The sequence below is a fragment of the Salvelinus alpinus genome, chromosome 18, assembly GCF_045679555.1.
Source record: "Salvelinus alpinus chromosome 18, SLU_Salpinus.1, whole genome shotgun sequence".
Classification (NCBI taxonomy): domain Eukaryota; kingdom Metazoa; phylum Chordata; class Actinopteri; order Salmoniformes; family Salmonidae; genus Salvelinus; species Salvelinus alpinus.
The window spans coordinates 34,394,323-34,414,285 of record NC_092103.1 but is presented as its reverse complement, the minus strand read 5'-3'; the positions used below and the strand labels follow the sequence as shown (position 1 = coordinate 34,414,285).

Here is a 19,963-nt window from a genome sequence, read left to right as displayed (position 1 = left end):
GTTTGCTTATGGCGGTATACAGCTCATTGAGTGTGGTTTTAGTGCCAGCATTGGTCCTTGGTGGTATGTAGACAGCTACGAAAAATACAGATGAAAACTCTCTAGGTAGATAGTGTGGTCTACAGCTTATCATGAGATACTCTACCTCAGGCGAGCAAAACCTAGAGAATTCCTTAGATAGCGTACACCAGCTGTTGTTTACATATATGCATAGGCCACCGCCCTGTGTCTTACCAGAGGCTGCTGTTCTATCCTGCCGATAGAGTGCATTACCCGCCAGCTGTATGTTCTTAATGTCATCGTTCAGCCACGACTCGGTGAAACATAAGATTTTACAGTTTTTAATGTCCCGTAGGTAGGATATAGGTGCTTTCAGTTCGTCCCATTTATTTTACAGCGATTGAATGTTAGCTAGCAGGATGGAAGGCAAAGGCAGATTAGCCACTCGTCACCTGATCCTAACAAGGCACCCTGTTCTTTTTCCGCCAAATCTCAGTTTTCTTCTCCAGCGAATGACGGGGATCTGGGTTTGGTCGGGTGTCTGTAGTATATCCCTCCCTTCCAACTCATTGAAGGAAAACTTTTTGTCTAATCTGAGGTGAGCAATCGCAGTTCTGATGTCCAGAAGCTGTTTTCCGTCATAAGAGACAGTAGCAGCAACATTATGTACAAAACAAGTTGCGAACAATGCGAAAAAAACAAACAAAATAGCATGGTTGGTTAAGAGCCGATAAGATGCCAGCCATCCCCTCCGGCGCCATCTTTAATCCACAATCTGGTTGTAAAACGTTCCGACCAGATTTCAACCAGTAAAATACGTATTTTTCACATTGTATGCCAACTGGGATATAACTCCATTCTTATGTATTTTATTCCTCTCATGTTGCTATTTTTATTAGATTTTTTTAAACTCTGCATCATTGGGAAACGTTTGTAAGCAAGCAGTAAAGTCTATACCCGTTGTATTTGGCGCATGTGACAAATATAATTAGATTTGATGATTAGATTTTTGTGTGATTCCCCAAGTCAGTGATGGAATACAGAAGCATAACTGCCTTTGAGGTCCACCATCAAAATGTGCTGTTGCTATGGTAACAAGCAGCAGCAGAAATTATGTTTTGAGCAAGTAGTGTTCTTGGGGGAGATGAAAATAAAATTATATTTCTGTCTCAATGGAATGAACATGTCTAGACACTGTTACTCATACATCCAAATCAATATTTGCAAATAAAATCAACTCTTCACAACATTGATTTGATATCGATCGTCTCGCTCACATCAAAGGTCCAACCAAGAGGTTTTTCTTTTTCCTATTTAATCGCCCCTGTTGCCATGGTGAGGGCAGGACCATGAGGGATTATTACCACAAAAAATGTAATTTCAAGATGGAGCAATAATAAGACCATTAGCCTGAAGTGGCGTATTGGCCGAATGATGTCATGTTCTATGCAGGACAGACACAGACAGTATGCCTGAACATGGCTGGAATAGCAGATAATACCTGGGACGGGAGACTCGAGGACAATGAGTAGGATGAAGATCATGCTGAAAAATGTAAGTAAAAATGTAATCAAACAAGTCCAATTCAAATACTAATTTTTCCATTAGAACATGTCTGAAATACTTCGCTGAATTCATATAAACAGGTCCCTGGTCAAGGTCTTTCAGAATGCTTCATAGCCTCTGTTCGGACAGCCTCTGATCAATTACTACCTTGCGAGCATTACGCCAATGGCCACAAGGTAATTTCAGTTTTATGTAAATGGTTCACCAACCCCAGTTTTCTTTTTTTTTGTTGATACTTTTGCATCAAGGATGGGCAGAAATTACAACCTACAATATAATAATACCATAAAGATCAATGTTTAAAAAATAAACTACAACATTTTATTTTAATTAAATACATTTCAAAATGCATGTACTGTATTTTGCATTTTAAAATACAGAAATTAATTTGCAAGTAGTCTGCCCGAACAGCAACAACATTCTCATCAACGGTTACAAAAACTTCTTACTTGCTATAACTGTGATATGTTGTTGTTTAGCTACATCAGTTGAATGACCGAAATGTGAAAGTGGACATACCAAAATGAACCACAAAGCACACTGGGTATTATAATTGGCCGTGTTACGGTGTAGAGCTCATTACAATAATACTCAGAATGCTTTGCATTTGTCCATTTTTACTTATAAACTCAGCAAAAAAATAAATGTCAACTGCGTTTATTTTCAGCTAACTTAACATGTGTAAATATTTGTATGAACACAAGATTCAACAACTGAGACATAAACTGAACAAGTTCCACAGACATGTGACTAACAGAAATTGAATAATGTGTCCCTGAACAAACGGGGGTCAAAATAAAAAGTAACAGTCAGTATGTGGTGTGGCCACCAGCTGCATTAAGTACTGCAGTGCATCTCCTCCTCATGGACTGCACCAGATTTGCCAGTTCTTGCTGTGAGATGTTACTCCACTCTTCCACCAAGGCACCTGCAAGTTCCTGGATATTTCTGGGGGGAATGGCCCTAGCCCTCACCCTCCGATCCAACAGGTCCCAGACGTGTTCAATGGGATTGAGATCCGGGCTCTTCGCTGGCCATGGCATAACACTGACATTCATGTCTTGCAGGAAATCATGCACAGAACGAGCAGTATGGCTGGTGGCATTGTCATGCAGGAGGGTCATGTCAGGATGAGCCTGCAGGAAGGGTACCACATGAGGGAGGAGGATGTCTTGCCTGTAACGCACAGTGTTGAGATTGCCTGCAATTACAACAAGCTCATTCCGATGATGCTGTGACACACCGCCCCAGACCATGACAGACCCTCCTCCTCTAAATTGATCCCGCTCCAGAGTACAGGCCTCGGTGTAACGATCATTCCTTCGACAAAAAACGCAAATCCGACCATCACCCCTGGTGAGACAAAACCGCGACTCGTCAGTGAAGAGCACTTTTTGCCAGTCCTGTCTGATCCAGCGACGGTGGGTTTGTGCACATAGGCGATGCTGTTGCCGGTGATGTCTGGTGAGGACCTGCCTTACAACAGGCCTACAAGCCCTCAGTCCAGCCTCTCTCAGCCTATTGCGGACAGTCTGAGCACTGATGAAGGGATTGTGCGTTTCTGGTGCAACCATGGGAAGTTGTTGTTGCCATCCTGTACCTGTCCCACAGGTGTGATGTTCAGATGTACCGATCCTGTGCAGGTGTTGTTACAAGTGGTCTGCCACTGTGAGGACGATCAGCTGTCTGTCCTGTCTCCCTGTAGCGCTGTTTTAGGCGTCTCACAGTACGGACATGGCAATTTATTGCCCTGGCCACATCTGCAGTCTTCATGCCTCCTTGCAGCATGCCTAAGGCACGTTCACGCAGATGAGCAGGGACCCTGGGCATCTTTCTTTTTGTGTAATTTAGAGTCAGTAGAAAGGCCTCTTTAGTGTCCTAAGTTTTCATAACTGTGACCTTAATTGCCTACCGTCTGTAAGCTGTTCATGTCTTAATGACCGTTCCACGGGTGCATGTTCATTAATTGTTTATGGTTTATTGAACAAGCATGATAAACAGTGTTTAAACCCTTTACAATGAAGATCTGTGAAGTTTTGGGGATTTTTACGAATTATCTTTGAAAGAAAGGGTCCTGAACAAGGGACGTTTCTTTTTTTGCTGAGTTTAAATTTATATTAGTTTATTTAGCAGATGCTCTTATCACACCATAGTTCAATCATACTTTTGATACCAATAAAGGGTGAAAAGGGGCCACAAAATTGTGAAACACACAACAAAAAATATATATATATATATTACAGAAAAGTAATTTGTATTTAAAAAATACTAATTACAGCTCTCGAATGTATCTTGTTAGAAAATACATTGGAGTGTAGTTCAGCCCAGTGCAATACAAATGACAAAATACTCAGACGTAATTGAAATACATATTGAAATACATGTAACATAAATACTGCCCATCTCTGGTTGGCATCAGGTTTCCTAGTGGAGTCTCGCAGAGGAATCAGAGCTTCAGAATGTCTGGAATGAATTGTGTCTACATACACACACACACACACACACGACATGACCTAAAACCTTGAATTACCACCAGCATGACATCATCGTGGCAGCACTGAGCTTGAATAATTTGTGTTCAGACTGAGCCGTGTGTGTGTAACATGCATATTATAGACCACCCCTCCCCCGACCACACACTCAGCCTCCACACAGAGTCTAATCCCCACATGCTGAAACGTAATGCAAAAATCGTTCATGAAAAAAAAATGGACCCGATAACTTTAACAGGATCGGGGGAAAAAAAGCGTCTGGCAACAGTCGATATTAAAACATGCAGAGGCAGACGAGCTTGGGGCCTTACTGAGAGGAATGAGACTGCAGCAGAGGGGAGAGGAGAGGGAGAGCTGCCTACTGCAGCCTGCCTGCCACACAGAGTCAGAGACAGATGACTACTACTATTATCACATGTTATTTTCCCCCGCTCAGCTACCCGTTGATTTGTGTATGAAAACCTAGCGCTTTTCTTTTACTCCTGCATGCTTGCCCCCCTTCTGGGTTTCTGCTTTTCGAGTGATCAGCTGATGAAGAGGCTAGCAGCTCGCCGCTATGCTGGCTTGCTAATTCTCTCCCCTCCAGCTGCAGCCGCAGCCCATCCAGCTACAACCCATTCTGATCCACAGAGTCAGACTGCAGACTGCAGCCAGGTAAATATTTTGTCCTTCCTTCTTTCATTGTCTTCCTTCATTCGCCCTCGCTTCCTCTCTTTATTCTGAGGATAGGATTCAGCCAGGCTGCATCGCACAGACCGGCACAGAGGGAGAGAGGGAGACAGGAGAGAGAGCGTGTGCGTGAGTGTCTGTCTGTCTGTGTAAGTGTGTGCAGTGTCTGTGTGAGCGGGAGAGGAAGTGAGTGTGTAGGTGTGAGCTGTAACAGATGAGGGGGTATCGTCTGCCAGTCGAGGAGGGGAAGGAAGAGGCAGGCTTGTTTGGTGATGATGGTACAAGCATAGAGCAACACACACACACACACACACACACACACACACACACACACACACACACACACACACACACACACACACACACACACACACACACACACACACACACACACACACACACGGTGTTTAGCTGTTTTGTCCGTCTTTTAGGATTACTCTGTATACCATTGCATTCCACTGTAGCCCTGTAGAGAAGGCTTTATAATGATAACCTTAAAGCTGACCGAATATCCGCATGATGTCTTTTGTTGTCCTTTTTACTGTTCTTGTTGCGCTCGATCATTCTCTTTTGTTCATGCTTTTCCCGCTTTCACTGTGTGTGTGTGTGTGTGCATGTGTTTATTAGTGTACGTGTGTGAAAGTGTACATGCATATTCCACCGTTGGTAATGTCATACAGATCCTTCGTCATTGATGATGGTTATTAGGCCACTTTCGATATGGTCCCCCAGGGTGTGTTTGTCTGTGTGTGTCTGTGCTTATGGTGAGAGGGAGGGGGTTGACTGATCGTATATGCATTCATAAGCACAGATGATATATTTGTTTAAATATACAGTTACATGCACTTTCATCTCTGTTTCCTTGTAGATTTTCACATTCTAATACAATATAATATGACGTGGGTGTGCACTATTTTGGCTGCATTTCTGTATGGTTCATACATCAATATTCCGTTCAGATTGGAGTGCATTCCTCAGTCTCTGCTGAATGTGAACACATATTCACACCCTCTCTCTCTTTCTCTCCCCCTTTCTGTCTCCCTCTCTCTCTCCCTCCCTCTCTCTCTCCCTCTCCCTGCCAGCCTGGACAAGTAATGCTGCATGCATACGTCTACGCTTTAATTGCCTTTGTGTAAAATACAGCAGTTGCTTGCTGCAGACATTTGCAGCTATGAGAGATTAAAATAAGATAGACACCACCACGGTGCATTTCCACTGAGGATTTACCCCATTGTTTTGCCTCAGACTTTAGTGTTTCCACCTCCACGGCCTGGTTCCTGGGCCATGGCCTCAGTGGACCTGCTTTGACTTGGGACCAAGGCAAGGCCGCTGGGGCTTTTCGGGCAGCATTTACATAACATTGGCTAACTGCGAACATGGGTTTACACCTTCCACAGTTAACACCTTCTCACAAAGCAATTGATCTGTATTTAACCCTTTTTCACAAGTCTTGTGAGGCTTGTGGGTGTCCTAGAGCAAAATATGTACGTGTTCGTTTGAGTCCCACCTTTCCATGGTTGGGTCATATACTGTTCGGACGCTACAGACAGAAATGAGCAGATCTTCGGTAATGACTTGTAAGGGTCCTATCTTTCCATAGAGGGGTCATATTTTTTTTCAGGCCAAACCGTTCAGAGGCTACAGACATTTTCGTGAGAAGACCGATTTTCGGGATGTCTCCTGGTATAATAATCACAGCAAAATGCTGAAGGGGAAGAGCACATGCAAAAAAACATATCTCTAGCGTAAACAGATTGAGTTCTATGGGGATTTTTCAATTATGCTAATGGGATTTCTGTGGGGTGCAGACATCGACTCTAGGTTAATGAATAATTTAATAGTGAAATCAATAATCTATGCACATTTAGTTCATTCTTTGAAGTAGTTTTTGGAAGAGGCTGTTGAATTGTTTTTCAAGGTCAAACTTTGACTGTCTAAATCGTTAAGTCATCTAACTGCTAGACTTTCTTCAGAGAGGAGATCAATTGAACAGCTATTTAAGAACCACTAAGCTGTCAGGAGTTGCAGGGGTCAAATCACTGTCAAGAGCACAGTTGTTTCTTATCCGATCCCCAAACTTATTTCCAAAACCCTCTTTGGTCCTATCGCATTTACAATTTATTGGGCCAATCTTTCTCCTCTTGAATAAGAAGAGAACTTGTACACAACACTGATTAATGTGTGTAAATTCTCTCTCCACTCAAATATTTGTTAATGTACTGTATATTCCGGGCGGGTAGGTAGCCTAGATGTGGGCGGCAGGTAGCCTAGCGCTTAAGAGCGTTGGGCCAGTAACCGGAAGGTTGCTGGTTCAAATCCCGGTGCCGGCAATGTGGAGAAATCTGCTGTTCTGCCCTCGAGCAAGGCAATTAACCCCCAACAACAGCAGCTCCCCGGGCACTGATGACATCGATTAAGGCTGCTCCCTGCACCCGTTTGATTCAGACGGGTTGGGTTAAATGCGGAATAACATTTCAGTTAAATGCATTCAGTTGTGCAACTGATTAGGTTTCCCACTTCCAGCAGCTTGTGCATTCCTATATCCATCCTTTGTTTTCTGTGGTTCCCAGGAAGTGTAGATGTTCCAAGTAACAGCTAATTGAGACCCAAATAAACAAACAAATCCACTCCCGTTCTTTTCTTCCTCCTCCTTGACCTCCCCCCATGTGGAGGAGAACGGGGCCTTGGAGGACATGGAGGAGGACATCAGCCTAAAGAAACGGAAAGGTGATCACCATGGCGACAAAGACTCTGAGGCCCGAGACTCCGGCCAGGAGGCTGGAGGTGAAAAGGTCAAGAAACGCCGAGGTAGACCTCCGGCAGAGAAACTGCCCCCCAATCCTCCCGAGCTCACCAAGCAGCTTAACACACTGGTGGACATGGTTATCAACTACAAAGACGGGTGAGATTACCAGGGAGAATTGGGGGCGCTGTGGTAATTATGTATTAATGGGTAATGCAATTATATCCACACAGTATTAATTAACTACTTATTAGCGATGTGTAGATATGAAGGGTAATGGTGTTTGATGTCAGACCATGCAGGGAATGGTTAGACATGAATTACTTATATTTTGTGCCTCTATTTCACAGTGTGAGCATTGTGTTGCAGAAATGATGAGACAGATAGGACTGGCCCTGACTTCTAAAATAGCATGTTTTCTTTCAAATTGTTTAGTTGCACTTGATTAGACTTGCCTGGAACAATGGAACTAAATCTGGCCAATCTGCCACTCCAGGGAGTCTCAATCAAACGCTTGAAGCATTTGAAACAAAATAAATACTATTGTTTGTTGGTAACAGTGCCTGTGCATACTAATTCCAGGTTGGGCCGTCAGATCAGCAAAGGCTTCGTTCAGCTGCCTTCCAGGAAGGAGGTGCCAGAGTACTACGAGTTGATCCGCAAGCCTGTGGACTTCAGGAGGATCAGGGTAGGCTCTGCGGACCATCTACACTACATCTATAGGCACAGCACCAACCCACCCAAATCTTCCCACATACCAATTCAGCTCAGTACCAACCCTCAGCCTTTCAGCCTACTGGTGGCTCACCACTAACCCACCAACTGATCTGCTCTTCCCCCAAATCTTCCCACATACCAACTGGACCCAGGCTTGTTAACGCAGTCATAGATAGCAGCGTTAACCTTTCATCTGTCTAACTGTCCTTCCACAACCCTGTGGTTGTCATTAACAAATTAATATACAGCATTTCCCAGCATCATCTGAGCAAACCTTTCTGTTGATGTTGACTTCAGGTACTATACTGAACAAAAATAGAAACGCAATATGTAAAGTGTTGGTGCCATGTATCATGAGCTGATATAAAATATCCCAAAAATTTTCCATACTCACAAAAAGCTTATTTCTCTCAAATTTGGTGCACAAATTTGTTTATTTCCTTATTAGTGAGCAGTTCTCATTTTCCAAGATAATCTGACAGGAGTGGTATATCAAGAAGCTGATTAAACAGCACGATCAGTATGAAGGTGCACCTTGTGCTTGGGACAATAAAAGGCCACTATAAAATGTACACAATGCCACCGATGTCTCAAGTTTTGAGAGAGCGTGCAATTGGCATGCTAACTGCAGGAATGACCACCAGAGCTGTTGCCAGAGAATTTAATGTTAATTTCTCTACCATAAGCTGCCTCCAACCTCGTTTTAGAGAATTTTGCAGTACGTCCAACCGGCCTCACTACTACAAACCAGTGTATAGAGTTGTGTGGGCGAGTGGTTTGCTAATGTCAACGTTGTGAACAGAGTGCCCGATGGTGACGGTGGGGTTATGGTATGTGCAGGCATAAGCTACAGACAACGAACACAATTGCATGTTATCAATGACAAATTGAATGCAATACCATGACGAGATTCTGAGGTCCATTGTCGTACCATTCATCCGCCACCATCACCTCATGTTTCAGCATGATAATGTACGGCCCCATGTTGCAAGTATCTGTACACAATTCCTGGAGGCTGAAAATGGCGTGCATACTCACCAGACATGTCACCCATTGAGCATGTTTGGGACGCTCTGGATCGACGTGTTCGACAGCGTGTTCCAGTTCCCGCCAATATCCAGCAGCATCGCACAGCCACTGAAGAAGAGAGGGACACCATTCCACAGGCCACAATCAACAGCCTGATCAACTCTATGTGAAGGAGATGTGTTGCGCTGCATGATGCAAATGGTGGTAACACCAGATACTGACTGGTTTTCTGATCCACGCCCCTACCTGTAACCAACAGATGCATATCTGTATTCCCAGTCATGTGAAATCCGTAGATTAGGGCCTAATGCATTTATTTCAATTGACTGATTTCCTTATACGAACTGAAACTCAGTAACATCTTAGAAATTGTTGCATGTTGCATTTATATTTTGTTCAGTATAATGTGCATTGTATTTATGTGAGAGTACATGTTTTCTGTCCATGTGTGTTTTTTTGTAGGAGCGTGTGCGCAATCACAAGTACCGGGGTGTGGGAGATCTGGAGAAGGACATCATACTACTGTGTCACAATGCCCAGACCTTCAACTTGGAGGGATCTCAGGTATGCCTCGGGGATGTGATCTAGGCCCGCTGGAGTTCACACCACTGCCTACCGTTTCTACATGAAATCCACATGCCATGATGCCCCCAGCTCTTGATTCGGTGGCTAATTTGGTTCATGTTATGTTATATGTGTGTGTTTGCTTTAGATATTTGAGGACTCAATCGTTCTCAAGTCTGTGTTTGAGAGTGCACGACAGAGGATCGTCATTGACGATGAGGAGAAAAAGGACAGCACTGCCATCTGTGACGATGGAGGTCGAGACAATCAGTTTGGTTCATCAGAAGGTGAGAGATCCGACCTTTGTGATCTCAAAATAAACTGTTTGAATGACACATTCTTTTAAAAACCCAATAGGAAGATCAAGATGATGCAGTTCAGTTAACAATGAGAAGATAATTTTCACTTTTACACACCCAAACCATTGTGAGTCTTATGAAGCATTATAATTATTTCGATTTTTGAATAGCTTGAAAGGATTTATTTTCTCAAAGAGCAATGACAGAACAAACTATTATATGGTTATCATTATAAAAAGGATATGCGATATGTTGTTCCTTTCTCAATCCTCTCTTTTCAGTGAAAACGGTGACAAAGCAGGTGAAACAGAGGATGAAGAAAGAGGAGCGGAGCAGAAAGATGAAGGTCAAGAAGACAGTCTACAGTGATGTAGACAGCGATGAGGATCTGGAGGACAATACAGCTAAAGATGAGGGTTGACCTGGAGGACCAATGCTAGTTAATTTATCCTCTTTCTTTCTCTCCGCTGTCACTGTTTTTGCAATGCAGCATATTAGTTCTCACCTTGATAAAGATTTGTCTCATCTCAAGTCAAGAAGGCTACTCAAAGAAAGGAATTTACGTACCTAATGATGTTGGTCCTCAAGTAATTCATGCAGCCTTAAAATTTCATGTCTCTTTACTATTATTTTGCCTTTTTGTTTTTTGGGATTTTATGGTGTTGCTCTCTTGGTCCTCATATGGAAGCTATTGTGTGTATCCTTAATGCTTAACCAGAGGATATCTCCACCCTCTTTTTTCATGAATTGTTTTTGTATTTGAAAATGTTATTACTGTATGTGTGAAATGCCTTCATATGTCTTGGAGCATGATGATGTATTTCTGCTAAGACGGAGACCGCCCTCAGAGAGTGGCGCATGTTGATGACATCAATATATGTTGTGTTACAGGTGTGGGAGATGGCAGAAAATGGTTGGTCAGTTCTTCAATATGACTAGGATGGACACTACTGGATTGTTTCAAATCTCAAAATGTGTGGATTTAAAATGAAATATGATTCTGTAATAAAACTCCAAATGGGAGAATTGTATTTGAACAATATTGTGTGTTCTGAATGACCTGACCACCAACATTGATTTCATACTTAGTTAGCAGATGTAAACAGATAAAGTTGTACTGTTTCAGCTGTACGTTTTATATTGTATACTCATGGGCTTCTTGTGTTATTTTTCATCTTTTTCAGTTTGGTTTAGAGTGGCAACTGCCAAATCCCAGGTGACAAACAAGGAGGAAATAGATCTTCCAGCTGGAGACTGTAGGGATTTGTGTTGAGGTATTTTGTGTTTCTCTCTCTTGGCAAGACTGAAAGTTGTCATCCTATTCCTATAAAGACGGTCGGTCCTTGGCAGAACATTTCAACAACCAATGGGGAGACCGATTCTGGCAAGAAGTACAAGTCGCTGCAGTAGCTGCACTAAGATCAATTCTGGCAAGAAGTTTGTGTGCAAGTTGTTACAGTTCTTCTATACTAATCATGCGTTGTGTAAAAAAAGCAATACATCAGTCAGTGTAGCCAGCAGAAACATATTCTATAGCCCACAGACTGATATTCTTGTATTGTTTAAAGTAACTGTCCAGTGAAAATCTCCCTTTTAAAAGTTCATAGTTTGTTAAGTCATGCCCAAATGATGTTGTTGACTCATCCTATACTCCTATTGGTGGCCAACGCATAAATTAGAGAAAACACACCTCAAACTTGTATCTCAAACAGAGAGCGTATTCAAAAAATGCTTGGTCTTTCCGGGTAGAATACGGTCTCATACTCCTTAGGAGAATGAGCTGGCCAATCAGCGGTCTACTCTCATGAATATTTTTTATGACCAATATACACCCACACTATTCCAATGCAGAAAAGCAGCTTTTTAACAGACCGTTTTTTGGAAGGAAAACGATTTCACGCACAAGTGACTGACCGCCTTCATTCTCTCTTGTGTAACAACATTTGAAATAGTGTTTTTGACAATAGATAAAAGCAGAGACACAGAGCTACAGAATGGTATATCATACACTGCATTTGAGGAACAATGGGAAAGTAATTCTGCTTTGAAAGTTGATAAACTTGTAACCTCACTTTTAAGATAATGGCCTTTGAATGTTTTGGTACCTACTGGAGAGCTCTTCTTTGTCTCCACCCATTCAGCATCGTTCACACACTCTTAAGCTTTAGCCCTACCCGTCTCTAAAGGTTGATCCTAGCATTCTGTCCTAACAACAGCAGTCAAGCACCCAAGCTAACTGGCTAACGTTGGCTAGCTTGCTAGCTACTTCCAGACACAAATGAGAGAACAGCTCACTGACCATTTTACTCTCCCTAGCAGAGCTAGTCAGGCTGTTTTATGTTATCCACAGCGTTGGTGACTGCAACTGTGCTGCAACTGTAAATTCGTCACTTATTCTGCGCTCTGGCACACTCAGATGAGAGTGCTCTGAAATCGGAATAGATAGCCAGAGCTTTCAACAGTTGTCGCAGTGACATTCTATTGAAATGGTAGCTAGGTAAACAATGAACCATCATCCCAACTCAATACGTTACTACCCTAAATGAATCTGCAGGTACAGTTGAAGTCGGAAGTTTACATACAGCTGGGCCAAATACATTTAATCTCAGTTTTTCACAATTCCTGACATTTAATCCCAGTAAACATTCTCTCTCTTAGGTCAGTTAGGATCACCACTTTATTTTAAGAATGTGAAATGCCAGAATAATAGTAGAGAGAAGGATTTATTTCAGCTTTAATTGATTTTATCACATTCCCAGTGGGTTAGAAGTTTACATACACTCAATTAATATTTGGTAGCATTGCCTTTAAATTGTTTAACTTGGGTCAAATGTTTCGGGTAGCCTTCCACAAGCTTCCCACAATAAGTTGGGAGAAGTGTAACTGAGTCAGGTTTGTAGGCCTACTTGCTCGCACATGCTTTTTCAGGTCTGCCCACACGTTTTCTATAGCTTTGAGGTCAGGGCTTTGTGATGGCCACTCCAATACCTTGACTTTGCTGTCCTTAAGCCATTTTGCCACAACTTTGGAAGTATGCTTGGAGTCATTGTCCATTTGGAAGACCCGTTTGCGACCAAAGTTTAACTTCCTGACTGATGTCTTGAGATGTTGCTTCAATATATCCACATATGTTTCCTTCCTCATGACGCCATCTATTTTGTGAAGTGCACCAGTCTCTCCTGCAGCAAAGCAACCCCACAACATGATGCTGCTACCCCCATGCTTCACGGTTGGGATGGTGTTCTTCAGCTTGCAAGCCTCCCCCTTTTTCCTCCAAACATAACGATGGTCATTATGGCCAAACAGTTCTATTTTTGTTTCATCAGACCAGAGGACATTTCTCCAAAAAGTACGATCTTTGTCCCCATGTGCAGTTGCAAACCGTTGTCTGGCTTTTTATGGCGGTTTTGGAGCAGTGGCTTCTTACTTGCTGAGCGGCCTTTCAGGTTATGTCGATATAGGACTCGTTTTACTGTGGATATAGATACTTTTGTACCTGTTTCCTCCAGCATCTTCACAAGGTCCTTTGCTGTTGTTCTGGGATTGATTTGCACTTTTCACACTGAAGTACGTTAATCTCTAGGAGACAGAACGCGTCTCCTTCCTGAGCGGTATGACGGCTGCATGGTCCCATGGTGTTTACACTTGCATACTATTGTTTATACAGATGAACGTGGTACCTTCAGGCGTTTGGAAATTGCTACCAAGGATGAACCAGACTTATGGAGGTCTACAATTTTCTGAGGTCTTGGCTGATTTCTTTTGATTTTCCCATGATGTCAAGCAAAGAGGCACTGAGTTTGAAGGTAGGCCTTGAAATACATCCACAGGTACACCTCCAATTGACTCAAATTATGTCAATTAGCCTATCAGAAGCTTCTAAAGCCATGACATAATTTTCTGGAATTTTTCAAGCTGTTTATAGGCACAGTCAACTTAATGCATGCAAAACTCTGACTCACTGAAATTGTGATACAGTGAATTTTAATTGAAATTATATGTCTGTAAACAATTATTAGGAAAATGACTTGTGTCATGCACAAAGTAGATGTCCTAACCGACTTACCAAAACTATAGTTTGTTAACAAGAAATTTGTGGAGTGGTTGAAAAACGAGTTTTAATGACCCCAACCTAAGTGTATGTAAACTTCTGACTTCAACTGTAGCTAACCAACCAGGTTCAGTGTTTGCTAGCTAACATTAGGCTATAATTAGCAAAGCAAATGGCTCTGAGAAACAAATAATATTACTACACAGATCATACATGTAACGTTAGCTAGCTGACCTAACAACAGCAGTCAAGCAGCCAAGCTAACTGGCTAACGTTGGATAGCTTGCTAGCTACTTCCAAACACAAATGAGAGAACAGCTCACTGTCCATTTTACTTGCCAAGTTGAAATGAATACATGCATAGTGGAGTCTTTTGTTAAGACATGTAGCTAGCTAGCTAAACAATGAACCATAATCCCAACTCATGACGTTACTACCCTGCATGAATATGCAGGTAGCTAATCAACCAGGTTCAATGTTATCTAGCTAACATTAGGCTATAACTGAAATACAAATAAATACAAATAATAAGATCATACACGTAACTTTTGCTAGCGAGCCAGCCAGCGAACATTAGCTAGCTTGCTAACAGTACACTTTAACTTGAAATGAAATTGACTTTGTCAAAATTTGAAATGTGTAATATCTGAAAATGTTGCTAGCTAGACTATCTTACCCGTATACATCATGGATGGACGCTTCTCTCTGTCACGGACGCCATGGTTTCCCTAATTTGAAGATAAAATCAAATCAAAATTGATTGGTCACATGCACATGGTTAGCAGATGTTATTGCGAGTGTAGCGAAATGCTTGTGTTTCTTATTCCGACAGCATACCAATATCTAACAAGTAATCTAACAATTCCACAACAACTACCTAATACACACATCTAAGGAAAGGGATGGAATAAGAATATATACTTATAAATATATGGATGAGCAATAATCTAGAGACAGGTGTTTTCTCCATCTCCTTAGTTATCAAACTCTAATTCCACTGATTTCAAAACTACAGAAAGTGTAGAGCAACACTTATGCAGTTCTACTACACAATATATATATTAATAAAAGATGAGTTAGACAGGATTACCTACACATACTGACCAACTCAAATAGACAGAAGCGCGTAACATGGCAGGCCAATCCGAACTAATTTCTCGGCATGTCCAGCCTCATTATCTCAGCCAATCAAGGCTAGCGGGAAGGTTGCTGTCTTGTTCTGTGGCTAAACCAACTAAGCTCGTAATTGAACAGGTTTATTCATATTACAGATGCTATAGAAGTTTGTTATTATGAAAGTTCACATGTTCCAGAAGCATTTTGAGAAACAAAAAAGTTTATGCTCAAATGGCTCTCCTGTGAAGTAGTGACCTGCGACATGTACCTAGTTTCCTGAAACGAGTCACATATTGTAATTAATCATAGGTCATATTTCATAGAAATCTGGAAACACTGGACACTTACTTTACTTTTTAGATACACAAAAGGTTTGCTGAGACACAAGGAGAAAGAGGTCATTGTTCATTGCTCATTTTGTGCTTATCACTCTTTTGAAAGTAGGATAATGCTGTAGCGATGCACTTAGCCATCCGCTACACTTGTATAGTCTCAGCCAGGAGAAGGGAGAAAGGTAAGTGAAGTGTATCTATTATATGCCACTCTCTCCCAGAACCACTTATGACGTGATGAAAAATGTGTCTGAATTGCTTGCATCACTTTTTCTCTCTGAAACAATGATGAATTCATTATGCAAGGAGTAGATTTTGACATGTTATGACATCTGAATCTGAATGACTGTATTCTGTTCGGTTTTGTGATATGAAAGTCTGTTTACAACAATGTCGTTTACAGAGTACAATACACATAGAATCAATCAGAAGAGGACTAAAACATATTCAGTCTTAAATTAACTTATTCATAATTCATTTAATTTGAGTGAGTGGTTTTGTTTCAATATCCTAAACCACATTTTCTTTGCACGTACTACAGCTCTCTGAGTAAGTAATGGGTTTAGTGAGTAATTTAGCTGAAGATAGTCTTTTTTTTATTTTTAAATGGCTGCTGGGAAATTCCTTTTCCCCATCAAACAAATGAGTTTGTACCAAAACTCTAGTGCTGAATTACTAATCGACCCCTAGCCTGTATTACTATGATTCCCGTGTCCACCCGTACATAGAATGTATGCATGCATGATTTTAAGTTGCTTTGGATAAAAATGTCTGCTAAATGGCATATTTTATATTATTGAGGAGGATTGGATAGGTATAAGCATGATTATTGCTTCACCTTGCTTTCTGATTGGCTGGGAGCATAGAGATAGGTAGAGGACTCATCTTTATATTAGTTCCATTATAGTGTCTTTGACAGCATGGGCAGCGCCATTGAGGCTATCTACATTTTGAAGTAGTCTGTTTTTTTTCACGATTGTTTTATCAATATGACTCAAACAGGGTCACCAGGAGGGATCAGCCAATGAATTTGGAAGAACACCCAGTTAACTACATAAAAATTGTGGAAGTTCTCAACGGCACTTCCCATGCTAATACTGCCTTTTTGCCACTAGAGGCCTCTATCCTTCTCTATGGACGAGCCTTAGGTGCCTTGGGCTTAGACTAGGGGTTGTTTCTGGATAGGATCTATAGAAAGACCAGAAGTAACCATGCATCACCCATACTCTCTGTGTCCCCCCTTCCCCTCTTTACCAGCAGGTGGTGCAATCGAGCCATTCAGTACCATCATGTCCCTCTCAGATCATCACACAATCACAACTTCAGTCCCCTGGGCCTGCTGTATCTGCTGCTGCTGCTGGTTACCCTGTCTCACTGAGACTACAGTAACAAATTAAGTAATTCAGTAGGTAGTGACTGAAAGGTTTCTGGTTCGAATCCCCGTGCCGACTAGGTGACTCAACCCTTGTTGTTCTGGATAAGAATGACATAAATGTAAGTAATTGTCTTTACTGGCTGGAGAGAGGGACCTATAGGTCTCAGAGGAAACAGAAAGGAGGAATAACAGCAGAGACTGTGGTCTCCAGGGAAAGGAGTAGTGTGCTCTTAAATCAAACTAGAAACTGTCATCTCAAAGTAGGCTATGTATTGTGTACCATAGTAAACCAAAAAGAAATGCTGTGAAACTCATTAGCAACAGGGCCCTTTTAATTTTATATCACCTTATTCTGCAGAACTCTACCCAGTTCCAAAAAATAACCTTGATGGATGGCTCTGTGTTTGTGTGGCAGGGAACAATAACAGTTGTGCTGTAGTAGCTATAATGTTACTTGGATACCAAACTGCAACTGGAGAAAAATATCCATGCAAGCACTGAAGGTGAGGCCATTAAAAGAATTTCCCCAGTAGAGAACCTAACATGCATAAACAACACACACATTCTCTCACTCTAATGCGCACGCACGCACGCACGCACGCACGCACGCACGCACGCACGCACGCACGCACGCACGCACGCACGCACGCACGCACGCACGCACGCACACACACACACACACACACAGCTTCTTTGATTTACTTCAGCTCTGTGTGCTAAAGCAGGTCAACATGAACCCCACTCACATATATACTGTGATACTGTATCTATGTATAATATTAAAATGCTAATGATTTCAGATGGGGTGACAGCCAGATATCCATGTGGTTGTGAAATATAATTGTGCCATAAATACTAAAAGGGATTCATGAGTTATTAATTTGTAATGCAGGAATTTCAATAGGCATCTGTTTTTCTACACGCACAATCATACTGTCTAGGAAGGAGCTACATTAATAAACAATGGAATTGAGGCCCATTTTAATAAGCCCAATTCTTTTGGTTTCTTTCATTCATTAAAAGGATTTATAACTTTGCCCAAATTCCCAATGTACTGCTCTGTTGTAAATATACCTATTTGCTCAGTATCTAAATGCTGATGGGTATATTTGATTCTCAGATGCGATGTCGTAATTTGATTAGCCAGACAAGTTATTGACTAATCAATCTCTAATTGCATTCTTTGTTGGTAGCAGCTGTCTGTGTAATCTCTGTGATGTTTTCAGTTTACATTAGAGAGACCAAGACAATGTTTCGCAGTACTGGATATATGCTCAGAATAGGTTTAGAGACACCATTTCTAAAGTTTGTAGGAGGTTGTTATGAGATATCAGATGATGCCATTACTTTCTGTTCTCTTTCTATGTTCAGCGATGACCTCTAGATATAAGAATATATTTTTCCTAGAATCATCCTATTACTTCTTTCACCTGAAGTCCACAAATGTCACTACTTCAGTTGGTAGAACATGGTCTTCATTTTATTATCTGTTGAGGAATCCTTTTCTGGTTTGAAATAGAAATGTCATATACATCATAATAAAAAAGGGGTTTAAGGTATGGTATCCAAAATCTGAATTAATGGAATTCGGGCAATGTGTGTTCACACAGCCGTTTATTCATGCTCTGGGATAATGTGACTCGGGAACTCAGGACAACCATCTCCGCAGCACTCCACCAATCAGGCCTTTATGGTAGAGTGGCTAGACGGAATCCAATCCTCAGTAAAAGGCACATGATAAGCCCGCTTGGAGTTTGCCAAAAGGCACCTAAAGGACTCTCAGACCATGAGAATCAAGATTCTCTAGTCTGATGAAACAAAAATGGAACTCTTTTGCATGAATGTAAAGCATCACGTCTGGAGGAAACATGGCACCATCCCTACGGTGAAGCATGGTGGTGGCATCATCATGCTGTGGGGATGTTCTTTAGCGACAGGTACTGGGAGACTAGTAAGAGAGAAAGATGAACAGAGCAAAGTACAGAGAGATCCTTGATGAAAACCTGCTCCAGAGGGCTCAGGACCTATCACGTTCGTTTGTAGAAACGGACCAAGGCGTGAGTTCAACATAATTTATTAAAGAAGTGAAACTATAGCAAAGACAAAACAATAAACAATAAACGAACAAACCGTGACTACAGAGGTGCAAAGTGCACTAACTCCAAACATAAACAATATCCCACAACCCACAGGTGGAAAAAATGCTACTTAAGTATGATCCCCAATTAGAGACAAGGATAGCCAGCTGCCTCTAATTGGGAATCATACCAAAACCCCAACATAGAAAAAACAACCTAGAACCCCACATAGAAAATATAAACTAGACTAACCCCCCAGTCACACCCTGACCTACTACACCATAGAAAATAAAGGCTTGCTATGGCCAGGACGTGACAGGACCTCAGACTGGGGCGAAGGTTCACCTTCCAACAGGACAATGACACTAAGCACACAGCCAAGACAATACAGGAGTGGCTTCGGGACAAGTCTCTGAATGTCCTTGAGTGGCCCAGCCAGAGCTTGGACTTGAACCCGATCTAACATCTCTGGAGAGACCTGATCCTCTCAAGCGGAGAAGAATGGGAGAAACTCCCCAAATACAGGTGTGCCAAGTTTTTAGCGTCATACCCAAGAAGACTCGAGGCTGTAATCGCTTCCAAAGGTGCTTCAACAAAGTACTGAGTAAAGGGCCTGAATACTTATGTAAATGTGTTATTTCAGTTTTTTGTTCTAAACATTTGCAAAAAAAAACATTTTTTTAAATTTGTCATTATGGTGGGGTATTATGTGTAGATTGATGAGGAACAATTTTTTGTAATCGATTTTAGAATAAGGCTGTAACGTAACAAAATGTGGAAAAAGGAAAGAGGTCTGAATACTTTTCGAATGCACTGTAAGTAATTTGGGTTTTTCCTCTTTGCATGGCACAGCCAACCACACACGCATGCTCGCAGGCAGGCAGGCAGGCAGGCAGGCACCCACACACCCACCCACCCACCCATGCACACAA

General features: G+C 41.8%; 1 protein-coding gene across 6 annotated transcripts; it reads left to right on the top strand.

The window, feature by feature from the left end:
- The first annotated feature begins 1,162 nt into the window (after positions 1–1,162).
- On the top strand, positions 1,163–11,224 carry LOC139544224 (probable global transcription activator SNF2L2). 6 transcript variants are annotated; one of them, XM_071351109.1, is made up of 8 exons: positions 1,163–1,554; positions 1,647–1,742; positions 4,587–4,712; positions 7,403–7,629; positions 8,053–8,158; positions 9,679–9,780; positions 9,929–10,067; positions 10,361–11,224. In XM_071351109.1, the coding sequence occupies exons 1-8, from the start codon at positions 1,525–1,527 to the stop codon at positions 10,498–10,500; spliced, it is 966 nt and encodes a 321-aa protein (XP_071207210.1). In that variant the 5' UTR covers positions 1,163–1,524; the 3' UTR covers positions 10,501–11,224. The 6 variants fall into 6 exon arrangements, with proteins under 6 accessions (XP_071207210.1, XP_071207209.1, XP_071207211.1 ...); XM_071351108.1 differs by having other exon boundaries at positions 1,164–1,554; positions 7,400–7,629; XM_071351110.1 differs by lacking the exon at positions 1,647–1,742 and having other exon boundaries at positions 1,167–1,554; positions 7,400–7,629.
- Positions 11,225–19,963: the final 8,739 nt, after the last annotated feature.